Raw genomic sequence first — 20,165 nt, 5'->3', positions numbered from 1 at the left:
ACCAATGACAGTATTTAGAATACTTGGAGGTGGATGTAGGTATAGTGTTCATGTGAGAGCCTATAAAGAAAGATCCGGTGCTCCGCGCGCGGGGGGTGGGAAGGAGCAACTGAGAAAGGGACGGACACAGGTCCTGGGAAACTGAAATGTCACCAGCCAGCTGTGCTGGTGGATGTGTTGCTGTTGAGAAACACCTGTGGTGCCTTTCTGGAAACATGATTCTCATTGTGTAAAATCCAGGCACCAAAGGAGCAAAAGCGTAGGAGGTGTTATGTGGTGGGGGGTCAGACACGAACCACAATGAGCTCATTTCATTTCAGTGCATTTGCAGTGCACCTGAGACTCCCCCTTGCTTCACAGAAGACCCACCCCCCCTTTCTATTGGAGTCACTGCATTGTTCCTCCTGTTCTTCATGGAGCCTTGGCAAGGGCAATGATGGCATTACTGACTAGGAGTGTGGCAGCTTGCCTGTGTAACTGCATGTGGGCTGCATAGTGACTGTAAGGGAGACGAGGGGCAGGGGGCTAGTCCAGCTTTATAAATGGAGGTACTGAAGCCCTGAAAAAAAAGGGGGTTGCTCAAAATTGCTTAGTGTGTATGTAAGTGGCCACGAGTTTGGGCAGACAGAGCCCCGCAGGCACTGTTTACTTCTGTCCCACAATGGAATGCTCAGGGCTGGAGAAGCTAAGACAACTCCCCATATATAGCTAACAACCGGCCTGCTCACTGCAGCCCCTGCTCCTCTGCTTGGGACTCTTCTTAAGGTGGCTTAAGCTTCCTCACAGCATGGGGCAGGTTCCAAGAGGGGAAAGGAGAAGCTGCCAGTCTTAGAAATGAACAAGATGCCACTTCTGGTATATTTGATTGTTTGTGGAGTCATGGAGTTGTCCTCGATTCAAGGGGAGAAAATATAGACCCTGCCCCTCATAGGAGCAATGTCAAGGGATTGCCAACCTTATTGAGTACACCACATAGATCAAGGATGAGGGTATAGACTTTAGTTGCCACATTGTATTGCATCAAAACTAGTACCAAACCTGATTCACTTCTCAGCTGCTTCATTAATCCTTGAACTACGATGACTGCCCTGTGAGCTTTACTGAAGGCCTGGATCATACCTTATGCACCTTGAGTTAGACATATCAACCCAAGCATAGCCAAGGCTTCATATACGCTGAAGGAAGAAATGAAAGAACCGTAGTTCTACTTCTGGCTATCTGTTCTTCTTAACTGAAGTATGTCAACCCAAGAAAATGTTTTTGTGCTTACAAGTGCACCCTAAGAAAGGCTTGGGGCTATACTGCGATCTAGAACACCCAATATCGTCACTGGCTAGCTAATAAAGACTACCGGCGTAAGCCTGTGTCCAAGTAGTCTTCTCTGGTGGATACCCCATAACACTTGGTTATACCACTTATAATCCCAAATACTCAGGAGGCTGAAGCAGGAAGGTTGCAAACTCAAGGTCTGCCTAGCTACGGAATGAATTCAAGGCCAGCCTGGGAAATGTAGTGAGACCTCTGTGTCAAATATTGTAAGAGCGTGGAGGTATGGCTTGGCGGTAGAGTGCTTGCTTAAGCATGTGTGAGCAACCTGGGGTCCAGTCCCCAGCACCACAAGGAGGCGGAGAAAGCTGGGAGAATCGTCAGAGAAATGCAATGTTGCTGATTTTAAGTGTGGAGGAAGGGGCCACACATCAAGGAATACAGAATCTTCTAGTAGTTGGAAAAGGCAGGATTTTTTTCTAGAGCCTCCAGGAGGAATATAGCCACATGGAGAAGATGCTTTCAGCCCAGTGAGACGTGTGTTGGATTAGCAACTTACAGAACTTTAAGATAATGAATTTATATTGTTTGACGCCACCGAGTTTGTGGGACTTTTTACCCCAGTCTCAATAAAATAGCATAAGTGGTCAGATCAGGAAGACTTCATGAAGAGGGAAAATTTGGCAAACTTTTGAAAGGTAACCGTTAGCAGAGAAAAAGTAGGGCAGGAAGATGTTGAAATTTGAAACCATCAGAAAAAGGTCTGTAATTTCAAGGCCATGTCATATGTACCCAGAGTGTGCATCAGAAATCAGAGCAGGAATGGGGCTACACACTTGCAATCCTAATACTCAGGAGGCTGAGGAATGAGGATTGCCATGAATTCAAGGCTAGCCTGGGTTACATAGTTCCAGGCAAGGCTGGAATACAGAATGAGCCCCTGTCTCAAAAGAAAAAGAAAGGGGAGAAAAGGAGAAAAAAGGAAAAAAAAAGGTCAGCAGCACAAAATGGTATTATGTGACATTCACTTAATTCTCCAGTGAAGCCAGAGGCAAAAGAGTTCTCTGGATTTTTCTCTATAGTGCTAGTGGAATTGTCTGCACTATTTTATCTGGATGGTTTTAAGTTCCTTAAGTCAGCAAGGAAAGCAGATAGGATCTGCAGCTCATCACCTGAATGTGCCCTGGAGCTTTAGAACCCCATCACTTCCCTCTAATTGGATCGGAAGACTCCGCTGATTTCTTCTCTTTAGGGTTTTCTGAATGAAAAATGATTTGATTAGGAAGGGTGTAAGTGCATACAAGGAGTGAGAACGTGACAGAGATACAGTATCAGACAGAGAGGACAACACACACAATCACTCTTTTCAGACATACATTTATCCATTAACATATGTTTAACTGAGGATCTATAGATGCATAACTCTTAGGGATCCAGCTATGGATGAGGTAGGTGAGGTTTTTGTCTTCATGGAGTTCGCAGCTTGGAGGAGGATATAGACATGCAGCCAGGCAATTTATAGCACAGCAGAAAGCGTAAGTTGCTAATAGAAAACACAGAACAGGCAGTGACTCAATCTGTGGATGAATGTGTCAGGAAGGCATTCTGGATAACAAACTTCATCCTCAAAGTGTGGTACCTGGGTCCAAAGCCTGCGCAAACCTTGGGAGATGGGTAGACATATAAAGTCTTAAGCACACGTAGACGGACTGGAAATTCTGGATGTGGCACAGAAACCCCTATTTCATTTTCTTGTCCGTGATTCAGACATATGTTCATTGAGAACAGGAGCCTCATGGCTGCATTTCATGGGCAGCACACTGACACCAGGCTGATGCTCTGGCCTCATGCCACATGATGCTGCTTTAGTTGGACTGGAACAGGGCCTTGGTCTACGGGGGTTTGAAGCCTATGGTTAGTATACGGTAACTATAGGCAGGCTGGAAACACCTCTGTGCTGAGGCTTGAAGCTCAAGTTAGGCACTAAGGGCTGAGGAGAGGGCCATGGGAGTCTTACATGCAGTTGTACAAAGCCCCCCCCTCCCGGCCCCCATATAGGAGTCTGAGGACCTAAGACTAATAAATGCACACAAAACTCCATGGTATAAAATAAGCTCACAGCTGCAAACGTAAATGTTTATTGCTGTGCTTTAAACTTGAGTGTACATAGACATATCTGAGAATCCTGTAGAAACTGACACTTATTTAGGGGGTTGGGGCAGAGAGTACATTTCTAATAAGCTCAGTGATGATGATGCTGTTGTTCTGCGAAACTGCTAGCTTGTATTGCCCAGCTTTCCCCACCATGCATATCAAGAGTAGATGGAGACGGCGCAAGGATATAGCTATCCATTAGCCTCAGGACCCAGTGAGATGCGGATATCGGTTGCTGGATGGGCATGCTTGTAGGGTAGGGAGGAAAGTTGCAGCCTACACAATCTCCCGGCCAGCTCTTCTGGTTATTAGCCATCAAGGTCGGATGGCTTTCAGCTCAGCAGTTCCTCCCCACCCCCTTCCCTCCCAGCGCCAATCTCCCTGAGTGCATCTCGGGGCCGGGCCAGCAGACCAGCTCTTTAAGTGACCACTGGGCTCTCGGTACGGTGCCAGCCAGCCAGAGAGGCGCTGGCCGAGGACAAGGCCTCTCCTGGGGCCTCTGTCCCTCTTCCCACCTTTTCTCGCGGACCGCGGTTGGGCCTGCAGCAGTGTCACTCTGCAGCAGCCCCTGGCACTTGGCGTGCACTTCTGGGCGCTGTCCATGGTTGCAGCATCTTTCAGCGCACCGCGTCAGGAGGCCACCGCGGGGCCCTGCGATTGGCCGAGGAGCCCCTCGCCACCCCCACCGCCAGCCCCGCGTCAGGCCCCCCAGGCGCGTGCCGGCAAGCCGGTGGCGTCCCTGGGCTCCCGGGCGGCACACCCACTTTCCTTATTAGGACAGAGTCGGAGCTGGAGCCGCTGCGGGGCGTGGGCTGGGCCAGCAGTCCTGAGGAAGCGAGAAGGGCTCAGTCCCCGCCAGCCCGCCGAGGGAGCGGCTGGTCCCTGAGCCCCAAGGAGCGACCGACCACTTTCTGGAGATTCTGCTCCTCCCTGCTGCTCTCATCCTTCTTGGAGCTTTCCATCCGGACCACTGGTCCCAGTCCCTAGCAGAGACATGGAAGAATTTTTGCAACGCGCCAAATCTAAACTGGTAAGTTGAAGCTTCAGGGGCGCCTGTGTCCGCGCGTGGGTGTGTGCTGCTGGAGGCGGGGAGGAAAGGGTGTGCAGAGGAGGGTCAGGAGGAAAACAACTTTGCAGCTTAGTTGACCGTGTGTGCAAGCTGGGCCAGCAAAGAATCTCTGCAACTCTCTAGGATCAGCGATCTTCTCCCCACAGCCAGGCAAGGTGCAGAGGTGAAGTGCTGAGGCCTGTCTGAACTGGTGTGACTTATGCGCCACAGTCCCTTCCCTTCCGCCTGGCTTCACTCCTGAGAGTTTGCTCCCAAAGGACAGTGAGTGAACGAGGGTGCTCCTCCTCCGCAGAAAAAGAACCCAGCTTTCCTTCCTTCCATAGATGTAAAAGACCTGTAGGCGTGAAAAAGATAAACAAACACAAACAAAAAACCGAAGCCCTGGAACAGTACTTTGGCTGAGAGTGGCAAAGCCCTTGTGAGGGCCAGGGCTCTGCCTGCTCAGCGCAGGACTTAGGGGCATCCAGGGTATCCCGACTCTGTTCTCTGCTCCCTTCCACACCCTGGAGCAGAGGCAGAAGGGGATAGCCCCAGCCTCTGAGGTTGATGAGGCTCCGCACACTGGTCTGGTATGTTTTACTGTCTGAAAATGTAAACAGTGAACTGTAATTTCACGGTGTGTCTGCAGTTACCACCCATTCTGAACGTCGGGGCACTTCTCTCTAGCATGGAGATAATAATCGTAATGGAAATGCTTCAGTCTTGGCACTTAAGAAAGAAAAGCCAGGCCCATTTAGCTGTGTCTTTTATGAAGACCTAAAGTACCTTTATGGGTCTGCATAAGAAAAAATGCATAGTCTATGGTGCCTATAACCTTTAAACCTTCACAGAAGCCAGGCCTAAAGTCTCTTGAGGTGATGCCACCACCACAAGGCAGGATGTCCTCTATTTATCGGATACAACAAAGGGCAGGGAGGGCCTTCACTCAGGGTTAAAGCTGGAGGTGAAACCAGACAGCATCAACTGTAGATATCTTTTCTTTCTTTTCCTCTTTCTTACTTTTTTTTTTTAAAAAAAGAGACCATTGAAGTTGATGAATGCTGATACTTTGTTTTTTATCTTTAGCCCTTGCCCACCCCCAGCCTATCTATCACTGAGTGTTTGGGAGAATTTGTTTCAGAACTGAGAAAGTTTCTGATCATTTCTGTGGTTGTTGACTCCTTAGAAGTTTTACAAAAAACAGTGTGTTGGGGGGTGGGGGGTGGGGGAGAAGCAATTTACTACAGAAACTCAATAACTGCCTTGCATCTTTGCTGGAATAAGCACCCGCTGTTCTTCCCATGGGAATGGGAGAAGGGTGCTGGAAATGTAAAGTTAATCTTGGCAGCTTGTGGTATGGGCCTGTGTGTGTTAAGAGGATAATGATGAAGGGTAAACGCAGAGTTCGGGACTGCGGCTGTGGTCCATCACATGTATTTTCTCAATTTCTAGCAGTAATGCTCAGATTGTGGGGTCCACTGGGAGTCTCATTTCTGAGCAGCAAAGCTGGGATGGAAATTCCCTCTTTGAGAATCATCAGCTGAAAGTGATGTGTAATTTATTTACTGAGTCCCTCCGTCAGACCAGCAATTGTTCTTCATCATTAAAAAAAAAAAAAAAAAAAAAAAGACTGGAAAAAGGAGGTTGTTTGAAATTGTTACCAGTTTCCTGCATTAGCCAGAGGAACAATTATAGCTAAAATGGTCTTGTCTTAGAATAGGCTTCTGGTTAGAAATCACAATTAACCTTTCTCTCTCAGCTACCACAATGTGTCTGGTCAGTTTTGGTCATCACACATTTCTCCTAATAAATATTTTTAGTAATAAAATTCATGCTTATTATATAATATACAAGAAGAGAGAATACTTTAGCTGGTGTTTTCCTTGGGAAGATAAATCATGTCTGTAATCATGCCATTTGTATGTGAGAAGTTTATTAAGGAAAAGACATTTACTGTTCTGATTTTTGTGCTTAACTTTTGCTAGAACCATAATTAGAACAGAACTGTGGATAAACTGTTTTCTGTTCAAAGTTAATATAAATTGATCTATATGATACTTAAAACTGCCCGATTGCTAGATTTTCCTCTTGATTTTGTTATTTATTTTGATGTGTTATAGGTGTGATATATAACTTTGAGTGGTTTAGAATAGTTGAGGTTCCTCCCAAGGTTTGGACATGGGCTGGCTATCCAGGAGACAATGATTTGACTCCAAAGTGGAATTTCTATGAGCCATGGTTATATTCTCCAAGAACCAAAACTTTGGAGTTTTTAGCCTGGTCAGGCCTGTAATCCCAGAAACTAGGAAGGTCGAGGCAGGAGGATCACAAGTACAAGGATTCCCTACAGAATGAGTCCAAGGCAGCCTGAAAAACTTAGATCAGATCTCAAAAGAGAAAGAAAGCACGTGAGAGGCTTAGGTTCCCTCCTCGTCCAGTAAAGCAAACCACCAAACAAACAAAAAGCGTTGGAGAGATTTGCCTGCTTTTCCCTATGACGAATACTTGTTTTTCATCCATTGTTGAGGGGAGAGTATTTTCTTTATAGGCCAGGCCCTGGATTAAACTAAAAGGAACCGAGTCAACAGTATAACTGACAGCAACGAACAAGCCAGGGGTAACAGCAGCCAGAGAGTGCTGCCCTTCAGTGGACATGTCCTCCATGAAAACGCAGCTATGCCTCTGGTCTGGGAACCCACTGCTGGTTATGAAATGGGAGTGAGAAGACATTTTCCTCCTCTCAGCCAGTGTCCCCAGGCTCTTCCTCCACCTGCCAGTTCAGAGTTGAAGCCGAGGCAGCCTGAAAACCTTGCAATTCAGACCAGGCCTCTGTTCAGTTAAGCACTTGTATGGCAGTGGCTTGGCCTTTCTTAGACACACTCACTATTCCTTTGTAAGAGAGACTGAAGAAGAAAGGTAAGGAAGAAGCGCTTCCTGCCTCTGATTTGGGAAATGTTCTCCAACTTTAGAGAATTTCCCTCAGAAAAGTGTTCAGATCAAGGATCAATTCATGGAAGTAAGCTCCAAGTTCCCATGAACTTTTGGGGAAAATTATAACTGAGGGATAACCTAGGGGTGGACAGAAAGCCATGAAGTGTGGCTGGCAAGAAGCCAGTGTCCATGCTAGGTAAGATAGTTGCTGAGCCTCTTTTACCCCCATACACCACCAGCTGGTACAAGTCAGGCAGCTGCTGATGGGTGGGGACCACTGCCACCCACACACTGGGACATGTAGGTCGTGAGTCAGCCTTGGAGGGGTCACCTGCTGTTGCTGGAAAAATGGGACACATCAATATCCCAGGAATGCTGTTTGTCAAGAGAAAGTGAAGAGTCATGACTGCAGTCCAGGGGACACATCTGCCATTCAACAGTGACAGCTGAGGCACTTGTGTCTGAAGTTTGACTTTGTCGTTACACCGATTTCTATAGGAGGAAAAGGCAGGGTGAACTGAATGTCAGTGTATACTCCGGGATGAGAATTCTCAGTCTAAACTCTCCATGAACGGCTGCATTGGAGAGAAGCTCTGTGGTGTAATCATTTCAGTGGGAAATTGAAGCAACACAGTTATCCTCATTTCTTACACTGGAAGAAGATGCATGCTCACAATATGGATTTAAATTCTTTATTACATTTATGTGTGTGTGTGTGTGTGTGTGTGTGTGTGTGTGTGTGTGTAGGTCAGAGGTCAGTTTTCAAGAGTTGGTCTTCTCCTTTCACTATGTGGGTCCCCGGGATCAAACTCGGGTTTGTCACCCTATACCCATTGAGTCATCTCTCAGAACCTTGAAAAGGAGTTTTTAAAAGCACTTGGGAAAGGACTGCAGTGGTAAGAGGCGGCAATGATGGAGAGGCTGCAGAGCTGACTGTATTCGGATCCAGGGCCACGGGATCAGCCCGCACCGCACTATAAGCCAGGCAGGTGCTCTGATTTTTTGAGACAGGGACTCTTGTAGCCCAGGCTAACCTTGAGCTTTTGATTCTCTGCTTTCCAATATCTGGGATTACAGTCACGCTCTGCCTTGCCTGGCTTGAGTCAGTGCATTTGCCCAGAGCATTTATAAACAGGAAACTTGGGCCTCCAAAGCACTTCTCTGAGTAAGTACAGTGTCATCTGCTTGCTTGTGGGCTGATGAGAAATGAGCCCTTGGCTAGGTCTAGAGTCAGCTGGATTTCTCACTGTGGGATCCGCCAGACCAGCAGCTGAGAATTGCTTTAGCCTCAGGACCTTTGGAAAAGAACCCGCCCAGAACTTTTCCAGGTAACCGGATGTCAGAGTCTAGTGGTCTGTCTAAAGAAAAGAGGTGTTCGTTGTCATTCACACAGCAGCTCAGGTCCTGGAGGACATGAGATCAATGGGCAAGGTGCTTTTCAGTCTGTGGTTTGGGGGATATTTATGTCACCTAAATAAAAAACTGACAAGTTTGGTGTAGCACTGTTTATCTGAGTGGATAGTGTGGTTATTTTGACTTTGGTGTATGAATCTGGGGCACTCTTGCAAGCCATGGTGTCTTAGTAAAGGAAGCTTTTGCTTTCTTGGCATTTCTCCCCCTACCTCTAGTGTTCCATTTGAACAGAAAAGAATGGGAATGGGATAGTGGAGACGGATGGAAGCTGTAAAAGAGGAGACAACAGATAGGCAAAGAATGTAGTGTGGCTTTAGTCATTGAGTCTTCTTGGCCCTTGGGCTTACTGGAGACTCATAGACTTTGTAGTCTTTTGGAGAAAAGTGGGAAGGGGCTAGGCTGGTGTGGGTCTAGGGGGCGGCACTCACAATGACTTTGACATGAATAGCACCTCTGGGCTTGTGCAGTACACGATCTGCACTGTGATGTGGCTCTCCTATCATAGCTACCCAAATAGCCCATTCATGACTTTGCCCTGAAAAATCAGGCCTATATAGACTGAATTAGGAAAACTTAGGTAGTTTCTAAACTGGAGACATATAATGGTATTTACTTCGTGTGTTTGTTGTAAAATCAAAGTGAGATACCATGGCTCTTAGCACAGAGCTCAAAGCAATGACTCCTCTCTCCACTCTTCCCCAAGCTGCTCCTCTTCTGTAAGACACTATGGTAACCAATGATGTTGTCAATCATCCAGTTTATCCAACTGGAAACATCCTCTCCTTCATCCTTGACTGTGGTGGCCAGCACACTGGTGTTCTACAAACTGCTCCCATGCAGCTTGCTGCAAAAAAGCCTTGAAAGTATCTGGCACTCAAAGCTGAAAGCATCTTCCACCACCATCCCCCTAAAACCCTGAGAATTGCTTTAGCCTCAGGACCAGTTTCTCCATCTTAAAACCTTGTGGTTACTTTCAACGGCTCTTAGGAGTATGGATGACATTCTTAGCACGCCACTGCTATTACCCTCTTCTGGCTTCTTCTCCTTTGCCTCTGGCTTAATAGCAGCTGCCATTTCTTTACATGAGGTGAAGAAAGGAAATCCCCCTTGCCTACTGCTCTCACTCCTTGACTATAAACCAGATTAAAAAAAAATGCTTTCAGGTCTCTTATCTCAGTTTGTCACTATATTGGGCAAGTTTGATTAATGCCAGTGTGCTAAGAATAGGCAGTGGGGCCTCCATATGCTTTTACTAACCATTATATCTCTGGAACCTGGCATGGTGCTTGATGCTCTATATGATTTTAGAATGAATGAAGCCGCAAATCAAGAGTCCTGGTCAAGGCATGTTAGAATGTAGTGGCCCAATAAAAATGAATAGCTGGATGGCCAAAGTTACATCCTTGCAGGCCTAAATCTGGAGCAGAACTGGGAACAATCTGCAGGATGCCAAGTTCATCCGCAAGAAGGTGAGGGGCTTTAAGGTCAAGGAGTGCTATGCAATGCTTTTCACACAGTAATCCAAAATGTCCTTACAATGCTAAGAGGCTAGCTATTATCCCTGGGTGCTTGGGATACGTAAATGTTGACAGAACCAAAGCGTGGGGACAGACAGGCAGACAGGAAAGTAAGGCAAATCTCCGTACAGCCACACCTGGTAGATGAATGAACAAAAGAGTTGTTACTTCCAGACTTCCTTAGTGAGGCTCTAAGGGTAGAAGTTGGGTGGCCTCAGTCCCAGTGGATGTACCAAGCTGGTCCAGCGTGTTCTCTGCATCTGTGCTATTACTAACACTATGAGAGAGATCGACTGGGAAGACTTTCAGCACCCCTCAGAATAAGAGTAATGGTACCAGATTTGTTTGTTTGTTTGGGTGGTGGGTCCAGACTTACCACTGCACACCTCATACATTGAGCAAACTCATGCAAAGTTCTGAACCAGAACCCTTGTTTAGCCAGTGGGACTGTTGCAGAGCATAACATTGGTCCTCCACTTCATGTAACTCTCAGGATGTGACCTGAATTTCCCAGCTATGCTGATGACTTTATAATGAAAAGTCTCTACATCTTTATATTCATGTGCAAAATTTGAATATTTTTATGTATTTGGCAATTCATGTTTTGAAGCAAGGCATATTGATGTTTAATTTCCTAGGCTTACTAGTTTAGAAATAAAATTTTCTTTCTTAGTTTTTATTTTGTTACTCTTCTTAGAATGAGAGGTATCTTTATTATGATTTGTTTTTTTTCTTTTGACTCTTGGCAAGAATATGTAAACATACTTTACAAAAATGTATCCAATCTTGGATGTATTTTAGCAACAACTTATGTCTAGCTAGGGTTTACTTGTTCACTTTTGTGAACTAGATTTTTTAGTAAGAGAGAATATCTTACAGAACCCTCCAAACTATAACTGAAGTAGATGTAGACATACTCCAAAGCTTGTGTTCTTATCCTTGGTGGCTGCTGACCTCCCTAAGAGCAGCAATGGGCACACATTTGTGCAGCTGAGACCTTGAACTGGTAAGTATGAGGCAGCCATGGAGGAAGCCACTTGCTCTAAATAAGAACTTAGATTTTCCTGGATCATGAGTTCTGGATTCGGAAGAACCTCGGACAGCCTTCTGTTCCACATGCATTTCTTGGCCCTAAATGTAGTGCAGCATTGTGGCTATGTGTGAGTTCTGCAGCCAGATGCCTGATGGCAGACCCCGACTCTGCCATTGCCAGTTAGTAGTCACACAATCTTGGGTACTTTGCCTTCCTGAGTCTTGGTTATCCTGTCTGGAAAGTGAAAACAAGAAGAAAATCCCCTTTCTAAACCTGCAGCAGGTGGGCACATGTCCAAATGAGACTATGGTCTCCATCCATGGTACTAGAAAGGTGACAAGGGCCACTAGTGGACAAGAGAGCCAAGAAACCCTGTTCACTGTCACTGAAACAATTCATAGCTCTCTTTATTTCAACCAGAATTTGTTGAATATCTGTCTTAGCTCTAAGAGAGAGCTGTTTTGTTTAACCCCATATTGACCTTTAGACAGGGAAGTTTATGTCTCTGTGCTTCTGTTCTACATTAAAAGCCTTGGACAACTGATCAATCAACTAACGCTACTGAGAATTTTTTATGAGAAAAATACGGCACTAGAGTTTTGAATAAGCTGTTGATCTTCACTGTGTGCCCAAAGGAAAAGAAGTAACCAGTGAGCTATTTGGAGGATAGAGTTATGTGACTAGTTTTCAGTATAACTAGAAATAGTTAGGTGCAGACAAACTTTTCTTTCCCCACCCACCAGTTCTTAAATAACCAACATGGAGACTTAATATGACTTATAAATGCTTAGCTGATAGCTCAGGCTTGTTACTAGCTGACTCTTACAACTTAAATTAGCCAATTTATATTAATCTATGTTCATCTTCCACCTCCTGTTTCCTCTCCATGTCTCTGTGACTCCTCTGACTCTGTGCTTCTTCTTCCCAGTGTTCTTAGTCTGGTTTTCCCACCTAATCTTATCCTGTCCAGCTATTGTCCAGTCAGCTTCTTTATTAAACCAATCACAGCATAATTTACACGGTGTACAGAAGGATTATTCCACAACATGTAAGTATTTGGTGAAGTTTTAATGACAAAAATATATTGTGAGAGGTTTAAATGGAAAACAATATTTAGGTGCCAAGGTCATGAACACATTGTTTGGTTAGGCAGATTCCCTCATGGTTAGGACCGTCCTGATGGAGCTGGTGGCTGGGGTTACTTTGACCCATTGTAAGGTGTTGTGAACTTTGGTGGACACAGCTGTGAAGGAGACCTGGGGTGCTGTTGCTGCTGCTGTCCTGTACCCATCCTGCCATCACTGTCTGGCAGGCTAATGAGGCAGCACCCCAGAGGACTGATGGCATGCTCAGCACGTCCAGTGAAGCAAAAGTGAGAGAAAACCAAAGAGGGAATGGGAAGGGAAGTAAGAGCAAAGAGAGGGACAGAGAGATCTGGGGTGGGGTGTGGGGACGTCTGCACAATGGTGCAGCTCAGGAGGAAATCCGAAACTCAGCTCAGGATGACTCAAGGGCATTTCCTCTCTCTAAGATCATTTCCCCGGCAGCCTTTGCCAGCCCAAAGCCTGCCCCAAATGGGGAATTCAGCCTAGGCAGCTTCCTCCAGGCAGCTGAAATTGATTATTGAAAATGCACCGGCACTGTCTCCGTTTAATTTCCTGTTGCTGTGATAAAATACACGGAGACAAAAGCAACTTAGGGGAGAAAGGGTTTATTTGGCTTGCAATTCCAAGTTACAGTCCATCACTGTGTGGAAATCAAGGTGACCGGGGACTAGCTGCAGTCACTCACGTGACATTCACAGTCAGGGGCAGAGAGCGATGAATTCATGCATGCCAGTGCTCAGCTCCAGTTCCCCTCTCTTAGAAAGTTCAGGTTCCCTTGCCTAGGAAATGGCACCCCCATGGTGGGTGGGTCTTTCCACTTCAATTAATATCATCAAGATAATCACACATAAATTTGCGCACAGGCCAACCTGACCTAGACAACTCCCCATTGAGTCTCTTTTCTTCGGTAATTCTACACTCTGTCAAGTTGAAAACTCAAACTGACCATCACACCCACTATTAAATTTTTCACAGGAGAATCCCAAAAGTTCTATTCTCTATTTGCGAGATGACACCTCAAGATTGCTAAGGGCAATACCAGGCTTTAGTAAAGGCGAACAAGAGGCAGCTACCATCCCTTGCACTAGCACTTTAGTAAGCACTTTGCACAGTACTCATGCATTTGCTTTTCCCAAGAGTAGGTGATAGAAGTCGCTGATGGAGGAACAGCACAAACAAAAGCAAGTCAAACAGGACCTTACAGAAGCAGGCCGGGGCCTCCAGTGTGTGCCATTGCATTTGGTGTGAGGTAGATAGTCCTGAAGATGGGCCCAGCTTGTGGAAGACAAGCCATCATTGATGTCAACTACATACATACAGTATTATAGTAACGACCCTGAATAACCAAGGGGGAAAGATCTGTAAACTTAGTGTCGCACATAAAAGGAAAGATGTGGTGTACAAGAAGCAAGTAATTTCAGTTAAAAAAAAAAAAACAACAGCTCATTAAGAGGACTAAATTAGAAAAAAGTAGAAACGGTTGTGTAGAGGGTGAATGTCTATTGTCTGGTGAGGCCCTGGAATAGGAGCCCATGTCCTTCGGTCAAACCGGTGTGTGAAATGTTTATCACAAGTGATCATGAGTCAGCACAGAGGATAATGAAGCTGGAAATATGAGCTGTGGGGAGGTATGAATCCTTGGCATGTCTGAGAGGTGAGTACTCACCCCAGCTCCTACCCTGAACCAGTAATTCATTTGGTGTTGGAATCCAGGAGAATATAGCAGAGATCATGGGCATGAAAAGACCTCCAAGCAAAGAATGTTTGGCAGACCCATGCCGGCTGTCAAGTATTTGAAAGGGTTTTATGAAGGAGCCCTGTTTAGGAATCCTTTTCCCCCCATAGTTGTAAAATCAAGACTCAGAAGGACTCACTTTCCTTCTTTTAAAGGAAGCCCATTCGTTTCAGAAGGCCCAGACTTTTTTTCATAAAAAAAGATGATCTCATAAGTTAATGAATGACTTTTGTACATAGAGAAATGTTCCTGTTGGGCTTCCTGCCTCTTCTCCACAAAGGGAAGAGAGACAGAAGCTCTTCCAAACTGCACACCCTACACCTTCTTCAGGCATATTTTCACAGAACTGGTCATCTGGCCAGACCAGCACCTGGCTCTCAGAACACAAAAATGGCAGATGGTCATTTTAGCTCAGCTGCTTGTAGTGCATGGGTGTGTCCAAGAGGACAGAACACATGTCTGGCTGCTCCCAGGAAGGCAGCTGGCCTGGGCTCCTCTCTTCAGAGGCAAAGGGACAAGTTACTCAGTGAATACGAGCACCCATGTAAAACGCCAGGTGTAGTCATATGCCTGACTGTAACCCAGTACTGTCGGGGGTTAAGACAGGAGGACCTCTGGGGTCTGCTGGCTGCCAACCTAGCTGCACTTTGGTGGAGAGACCCTGTTTCAAGGGAATAAGGTGGAGAGTGATAGAGCATGGCACCTGATCTCCTCCCCTGACCTCTGCACATGTGTAGTATATGCTTATCTGAACACATGCAGGTACATACACCTCTCTCTCTCTCATATAGAAATAAATAAAACCATGCATAAAGCAAAGACATTGCTGTGGTTCTATAATTGACTGTGCTGGCCTCTTGGTTGATAACCCTGGATGGTGGCCTGAAATGCCATTACTCTTGGAAAAATCCAGAACATAAACTCCTTGTGGTAGAGGCAGATCAAAATATCATCCTAGCACTGGCTTTTAAAACATTTTGAAAGATTTATTATCCTTCCAAACCATTAGGTCTGTTTAAGCCTGATGAGGGAAAGTGTACCTCTTATTTTTATGGAATTATCTCATTAAAAAACATGCCTCTCATTTCATTTAATTATCTCATTAAAAAAGCATGACATCCCTATCCCTTTCTATAAAGAAGGGCTTCCTATGCTGTCATTTATATAGATTATTTTGATGGGCCTCATAAACACTGACCCATATGTTCCCGTTTTCCTCTTCGTTGGATTTGCACTCTCAGACAAATGGCTATTCCCTGGTTATGCCCTGGCCTGGTGGCCACTTGACAGAGGGGTGTAGACCCCGCTGGGAGAATCCCACTGGTCCATCTCGTGTTTGGGATTTGTGCTACAGAACTGTTAACAGCTCTGGAGTCACAGACTTGATGTTTACAATGGTCACAGCTTTGGCATCTGTAGAAACAGTCTTGGATTATATTGCGGTCTTATTTCTTAGTAAAATAATAACCATGAAAGCAAATCTGGAAAAGAGGAAATATAAAACTCTTGTTTTTTTAAATACATGTAGAAAAATTAAGAGCTAAAAGTAAAAACTTAGTCTGTTCGTTGAGTGATAATGGGTAATATTTTGAGAAGTGGATTTGCGAGTTTTCTGTGCTCAAGACAAAATAAAATGTTCTCACATGTTGGCGCCTTGACTTTTATTATTTTAACAACATTATTTACTAAGTATTTTCCCGTATTATCACACAGTATTCAGAACCGACATCTTCTTCTAAGGAGGGAAACCATAGAGATAGCTTTTGATACGTGCTTTTCGTGTAAACACCTTACAGAATGAATAGAAAGGCCTTGCAGGCCTCGGTCGGCTCGTGAGCATCACTCCCTCACTGCTCTCGGCTCCTTGCAACTTCTTGCCCCATTTAACTTCTGAGAACCTTTCTCTCAAACACTTAGCTGACACTTTTAATGGATGGATCCCACTGTTTTTCCACTGTGGAAGCTCTTATTGTTTAACCTATATACAATTAATTTGGAGATACATATCTTTCTACATTTCAATAGCTCTAAAATTGAGATGCTTTTTAAGTATTTATTTTCTGTTGCTGACAGTTCCATACGTTTATATACTAAGTTTCCATTCTTTCCACCCCCTATTACCCCGCCTCATCCTTACTCCTTCTTCCGTTCCTCCTTCCCAACAGGTCTACTCCTCCTTCCATGTCTGGTGAGTGTGTGTGTGAGTGTGTGTGTGTGTGTGTGTGTGTGTGTGTGTGTGTGTGTGTGTGTGTGTTTGACCCACTGAATTTAAATAGGACTGTATGGGTGGGGCATTATTTACTGTGACAAATTTTCATTGGTTATACCACTGAAGAAAGTGACATCCCTTTCCCTAGCCACTCTTAAATGTCTAAGGTCCTTTAAGAGGGATAGGGCCTTAGGAGTTCTTCCCTCCTTATATAGGGGACATGAGCATCTGTGGCATTTGGTAGCCTCAGGGTTCTGAAATCAATTCCCTTAAAACCTTGAAGGATAGCTGTTGTTAGTAATTCAGAACATAGTATTGTACTTCATAATTGCTATTAATATTTGTATCATATATGAGAATGAGATCAGAGAGACGAAGTACAGCCTTGGTCAAGGGCACATGACCAATTAATTTAGTGAGAGAGCTGGGTGAAGGATGTCCTTTCTGATTTCCTAGCGTCTGTGGGTCCAGAAAGTTGGTTCTTTCAAAAGATGGTTTGAAGGTAGTTTGGATTCTTCTGCATAAAAGAGAATGATGGGGCAGGAGGCTGGAGAGATGGCTCCATGGTTAAGAGTACTTATTGCTCTTGCAGAGGACTGGGTTCAGTTTCTAGTATCTACATGGTGGAACATAAGTCCAGTGCCAGGGGATCTAGTGCCCTCTTCTGACCTCCACAGGTACCAGGTATGCACGTGGTTCACATACATACATGCAGGGAAAACGTTTAGACATATAACATAAAATAAACAAATCTAAAATACCTTTTTTTGGAAGAATGACCAAGTGAAAAGACAGGGTACCTTTTCAGGAGGAGGCCAGGTGACAGGGAAGTCCTCACGTAGGAACAAGCTCAGTGAACTCTGGAGCTTTGTGTGATGGACCCTGATGTGCAGTAGCAAAGTGTAAGATTAATGAATGTGTCGTTGGTAGAATCATGCTGAGCACCACAGGCTCTGGAGACCAAATGTCACCTGGAACGGGAAGGGACGCCTGAGAGACAGGGTCTCTGGAGAACTTGTGGGATCATCTGATACACCTGTCGTGGGGCAACATGGGTGTCAGTTCCGTTGATTCAGCTGAGAGTTCTATGTGGGGAAGTTTAATTGCCAATAATACAAGCTCTTTTCCTGCTGCAGAGAAGGTGTGATCTTGTCAGATTTCCCCTTCCTTTCTCTCTCTAACTCTCTTTCCTTTTTCTCTATTCCAACTCTCTTTCCCAATAATTTCTTTATTAATAAAATAGGGAATAGTTTTAGTTTAATGTCATTTTAGTTTATCTTTCAGAATTTGTTCTAAGAAATACATTTGTGCTGGGCAGTGGTGGTGCACGCCTGTGATCCCAGCACTCAGGAGGCAGAGGCAGGTAAATCTCTGAGTTCGAGGACAACCTGGTCTGCAAAATGAGTTCCAGGACAGCCAGGGCTACACAGAGAAACCTTGGGAAGCAAAAACAAAACCAAAAACAAACAAACAAAAAATACATCATTTGTTACAGCTTGTGTTGGGGTTTTTTTCTTTTGTTTGTTTGTTTTTCTGTTTGACACAAGATTATTTTCTGTATGACACAAGGTCATCTGGAAATAAGGAGCCTCAAGTGAGAAAATGCCTCCATCAAACTGGCCTGTAGGCAAGTCTGTGGGGTCATTTTCTTGATTAATGATTGATGAGGGGGACCAGGCCACAGTAGACAGTGCCACCCCTGGGCAGGTGGTCCTGAGAGGTATAAGAAAGGTAAACTGAACGTGAGCCTGGGGAGCTTTTCTCCATAGTCTTTGCTCAGTCCCTGTCTCTAGGTTCCTGCATTGAGTCCCTGCCTCAGTGACAGAATGCGATCAGGATGTGTAAGGCAAGCAAACGCTTTCTTCCTTGAGTTGCTTTTGCGGTAGAAAGTTAACTAGGGCACAGTTAAAGTGCGCCAGAGGCCACAGGGCAAGTTCAAGGTGTGCAAACCTGATGATGCACTAGGCGTCCAGGCCCATGCAGAGAGTTCTTGGGTTGCCTCTGTCTGTCTGTCTCTCTGTCTCTGTCTCTCTCTGTGTCTCCATTTTCTTCCCATCCTTCCAGACCCCAAAGGCTTTAACTCGGGGCCTTAGACATGTCAAACACATCCTCTCATCCCATCTTTCTTAAGACTTGATTTAATCCACCCTGGTGGAAGACAGGAAGCATGAGCTGTAATTGAAAGACACTTCAGGGAAGTTGGGTTCAGGATTAATCCAGGCTTCATATTTTGTATGGGTGAAAATTTTAGGCTTATTGTTGTCTTTCAACCCCCTAAATCCTGGTTTTTCTCCTGGAGATTCTATTGTCTACTAGGAAGGTTTGTACACAGACTGTAACTCCACATGCCATGTTGAGATGGTTTCGCATATTCCAAGGCAACTTACTTGACATGATACTTTCTTCCAACTTCTTTCTCCAGTGTTGGCTGGGAGGAGAAACCAGACTCTGAGAGACTGTGTTGTGTAGGTGCCGAATCATGCACATAAATATTGGCGTGCTATGGGGCAGATGGTTATGGAAGTAAATTAGTGTGTGCTGTATGTCAAAATTCCTAGCTATCCAACTCTTTTCTAAATACATTTTGGCTTTTTTTTTTTTAACACAAAGCATAAAGCATTGAGGACCAGACAGGATCAATCAAATAAAATTCACGTCTTGCCTGCCCAGAATCTTTGCCAGAGTGCCTCCGAAATGTCCTTCTCCCAGACCTGACATTCATCCACTCTGGTGAGCACTTGATTGTGACCACAATTCTGAGACAGGCATTATTAGTCCCACTCTATAGAGAGGGAAACTGAGGCTGAGAGATGTTAGTATAGCATAATCTCTGCACAGGACTAGCAAATGTTGTTAACTTTTAGAATTCTATGCCAAGACTCTTAGCTTATATTTCCGTTCATCAAAACACAGTGATACGATACTCTTCTTCTGGGAAGAGTGGTGTGTGGGCAGCACCAATGAAATGTCCTTATGTGTAGGAGCCTCCGGGATCTTGGAGGACACAGACTGAGTGAATACAGATTGAGGACCTGGGTGCCCATGCTTCTAACGTGGTCTCAGGAGACACTGATGCTCTCCAGCCCCAGGTTACCATGTGAGTAGAGTTCCGGATCATTGACTGGCCAGGAAGCAGGAGCCACCACTCACATCCCCTTTAAAGGCTAATTAGAGCTGGAAGTCTGCACAGCCAGGAAGCAGCAGCCAAGGGGAAATAGAGCAGTGGCTGGAAGGTGTGGTCTTGCTGCAGGCACACTGCCTCTGAGAAGCCCCAGGCTCTCTGGAGCTATGAGAATGTGAAAGGAAGCCAAAGGGCTAATCTGCAGCTACCCCAATTCCGATAAGAGCATAAAAGGTCTGGGAGGATAACCACTCAACCATCTGGACACACAGTCAGCCTTCGGTTCTGTTTACCAACAAGGTAAGTCCTGCACTAATTTGTGTTCTTATATGAGCTAAAATTAGTTCATGTCCCTTATTTTTGCTGACACAAAACACAAGAATTTGAGGCTTCACAGGGCCTGGCCGCAGGAGAGGACCATAAATATACCAGGGGGCTTTCTGGCGAGAGAGGAGAGAAGGATGCAAGGGCCTGGCAGCCTCCTTAGAAATGCAAGGCCCTTAGCTGGATTCTTAGCTATTTCAGGAGCACAGTGCAGTCCGGCTGCTCTCAAGCTCTTGCTTTTGGTGGTGTCTGAGTGAAACTGTGTTTTGTCTTAAAACTGTTCGGTGTCTCTCTCTCTACCATTTGCT

The 20,165-nt window shown here is 45.2% G+C and overlaps 1 protein-coding gene across 8 annotated transcripts in view; it reads left to right on the top strand.

Annotated features, from left to right (window-relative positions):
* Positions 1-3,806: 3,806 nt before the first annotated feature.
* The window catches only part of Prune2 (prune homolog 2 with BCH domain), a 263,107-nt gene continuing 246,748 nt past the window's right edge, over positions 3,807-20,165 (top strand). For 3 of the 8 annotated variants that reach the window (XM_052714517.1, XM_052714515.1, XM_052714510.1), the window contains exon 1: positions 3,812-4,450. In XM_052714517.1, the coding sequence (XP_052570477.1) occupies positions 4,415-4,450 (36 nt within the window). In that variant the 5' untranslated portion in view covers positions 3,812-4,414. Of the gene's footprint in view, positions 4,451-20,165 lie in introns of all 8 variants that reach the window. The other 5 variants (XM_052714512.1, XM_052714514.1, XM_052714516.1 and 2 more) reach the window with 5 other exon arrangements.

The sequence above is a fragment of the Peromyscus californicus genome, unplaced genomic scaffold (genome assembly GCF_007827085.1).
Source record: "Peromyscus californicus insignis strain IS unplaced genomic scaffold, ASM782708v3 Scaffold_4__1_contigs__length_199733344, whole genome shotgun sequence".
NCBI classification, from domain to species: Eukaryota; Metazoa; Chordata; class Mammalia; order Rodentia; family Cricetidae; genus Peromyscus; species Peromyscus californicus.
Note: the sequence above shows the minus strand (reverse complement) of the source record. Positions and strands in the feature narration are given on the sequence as shown.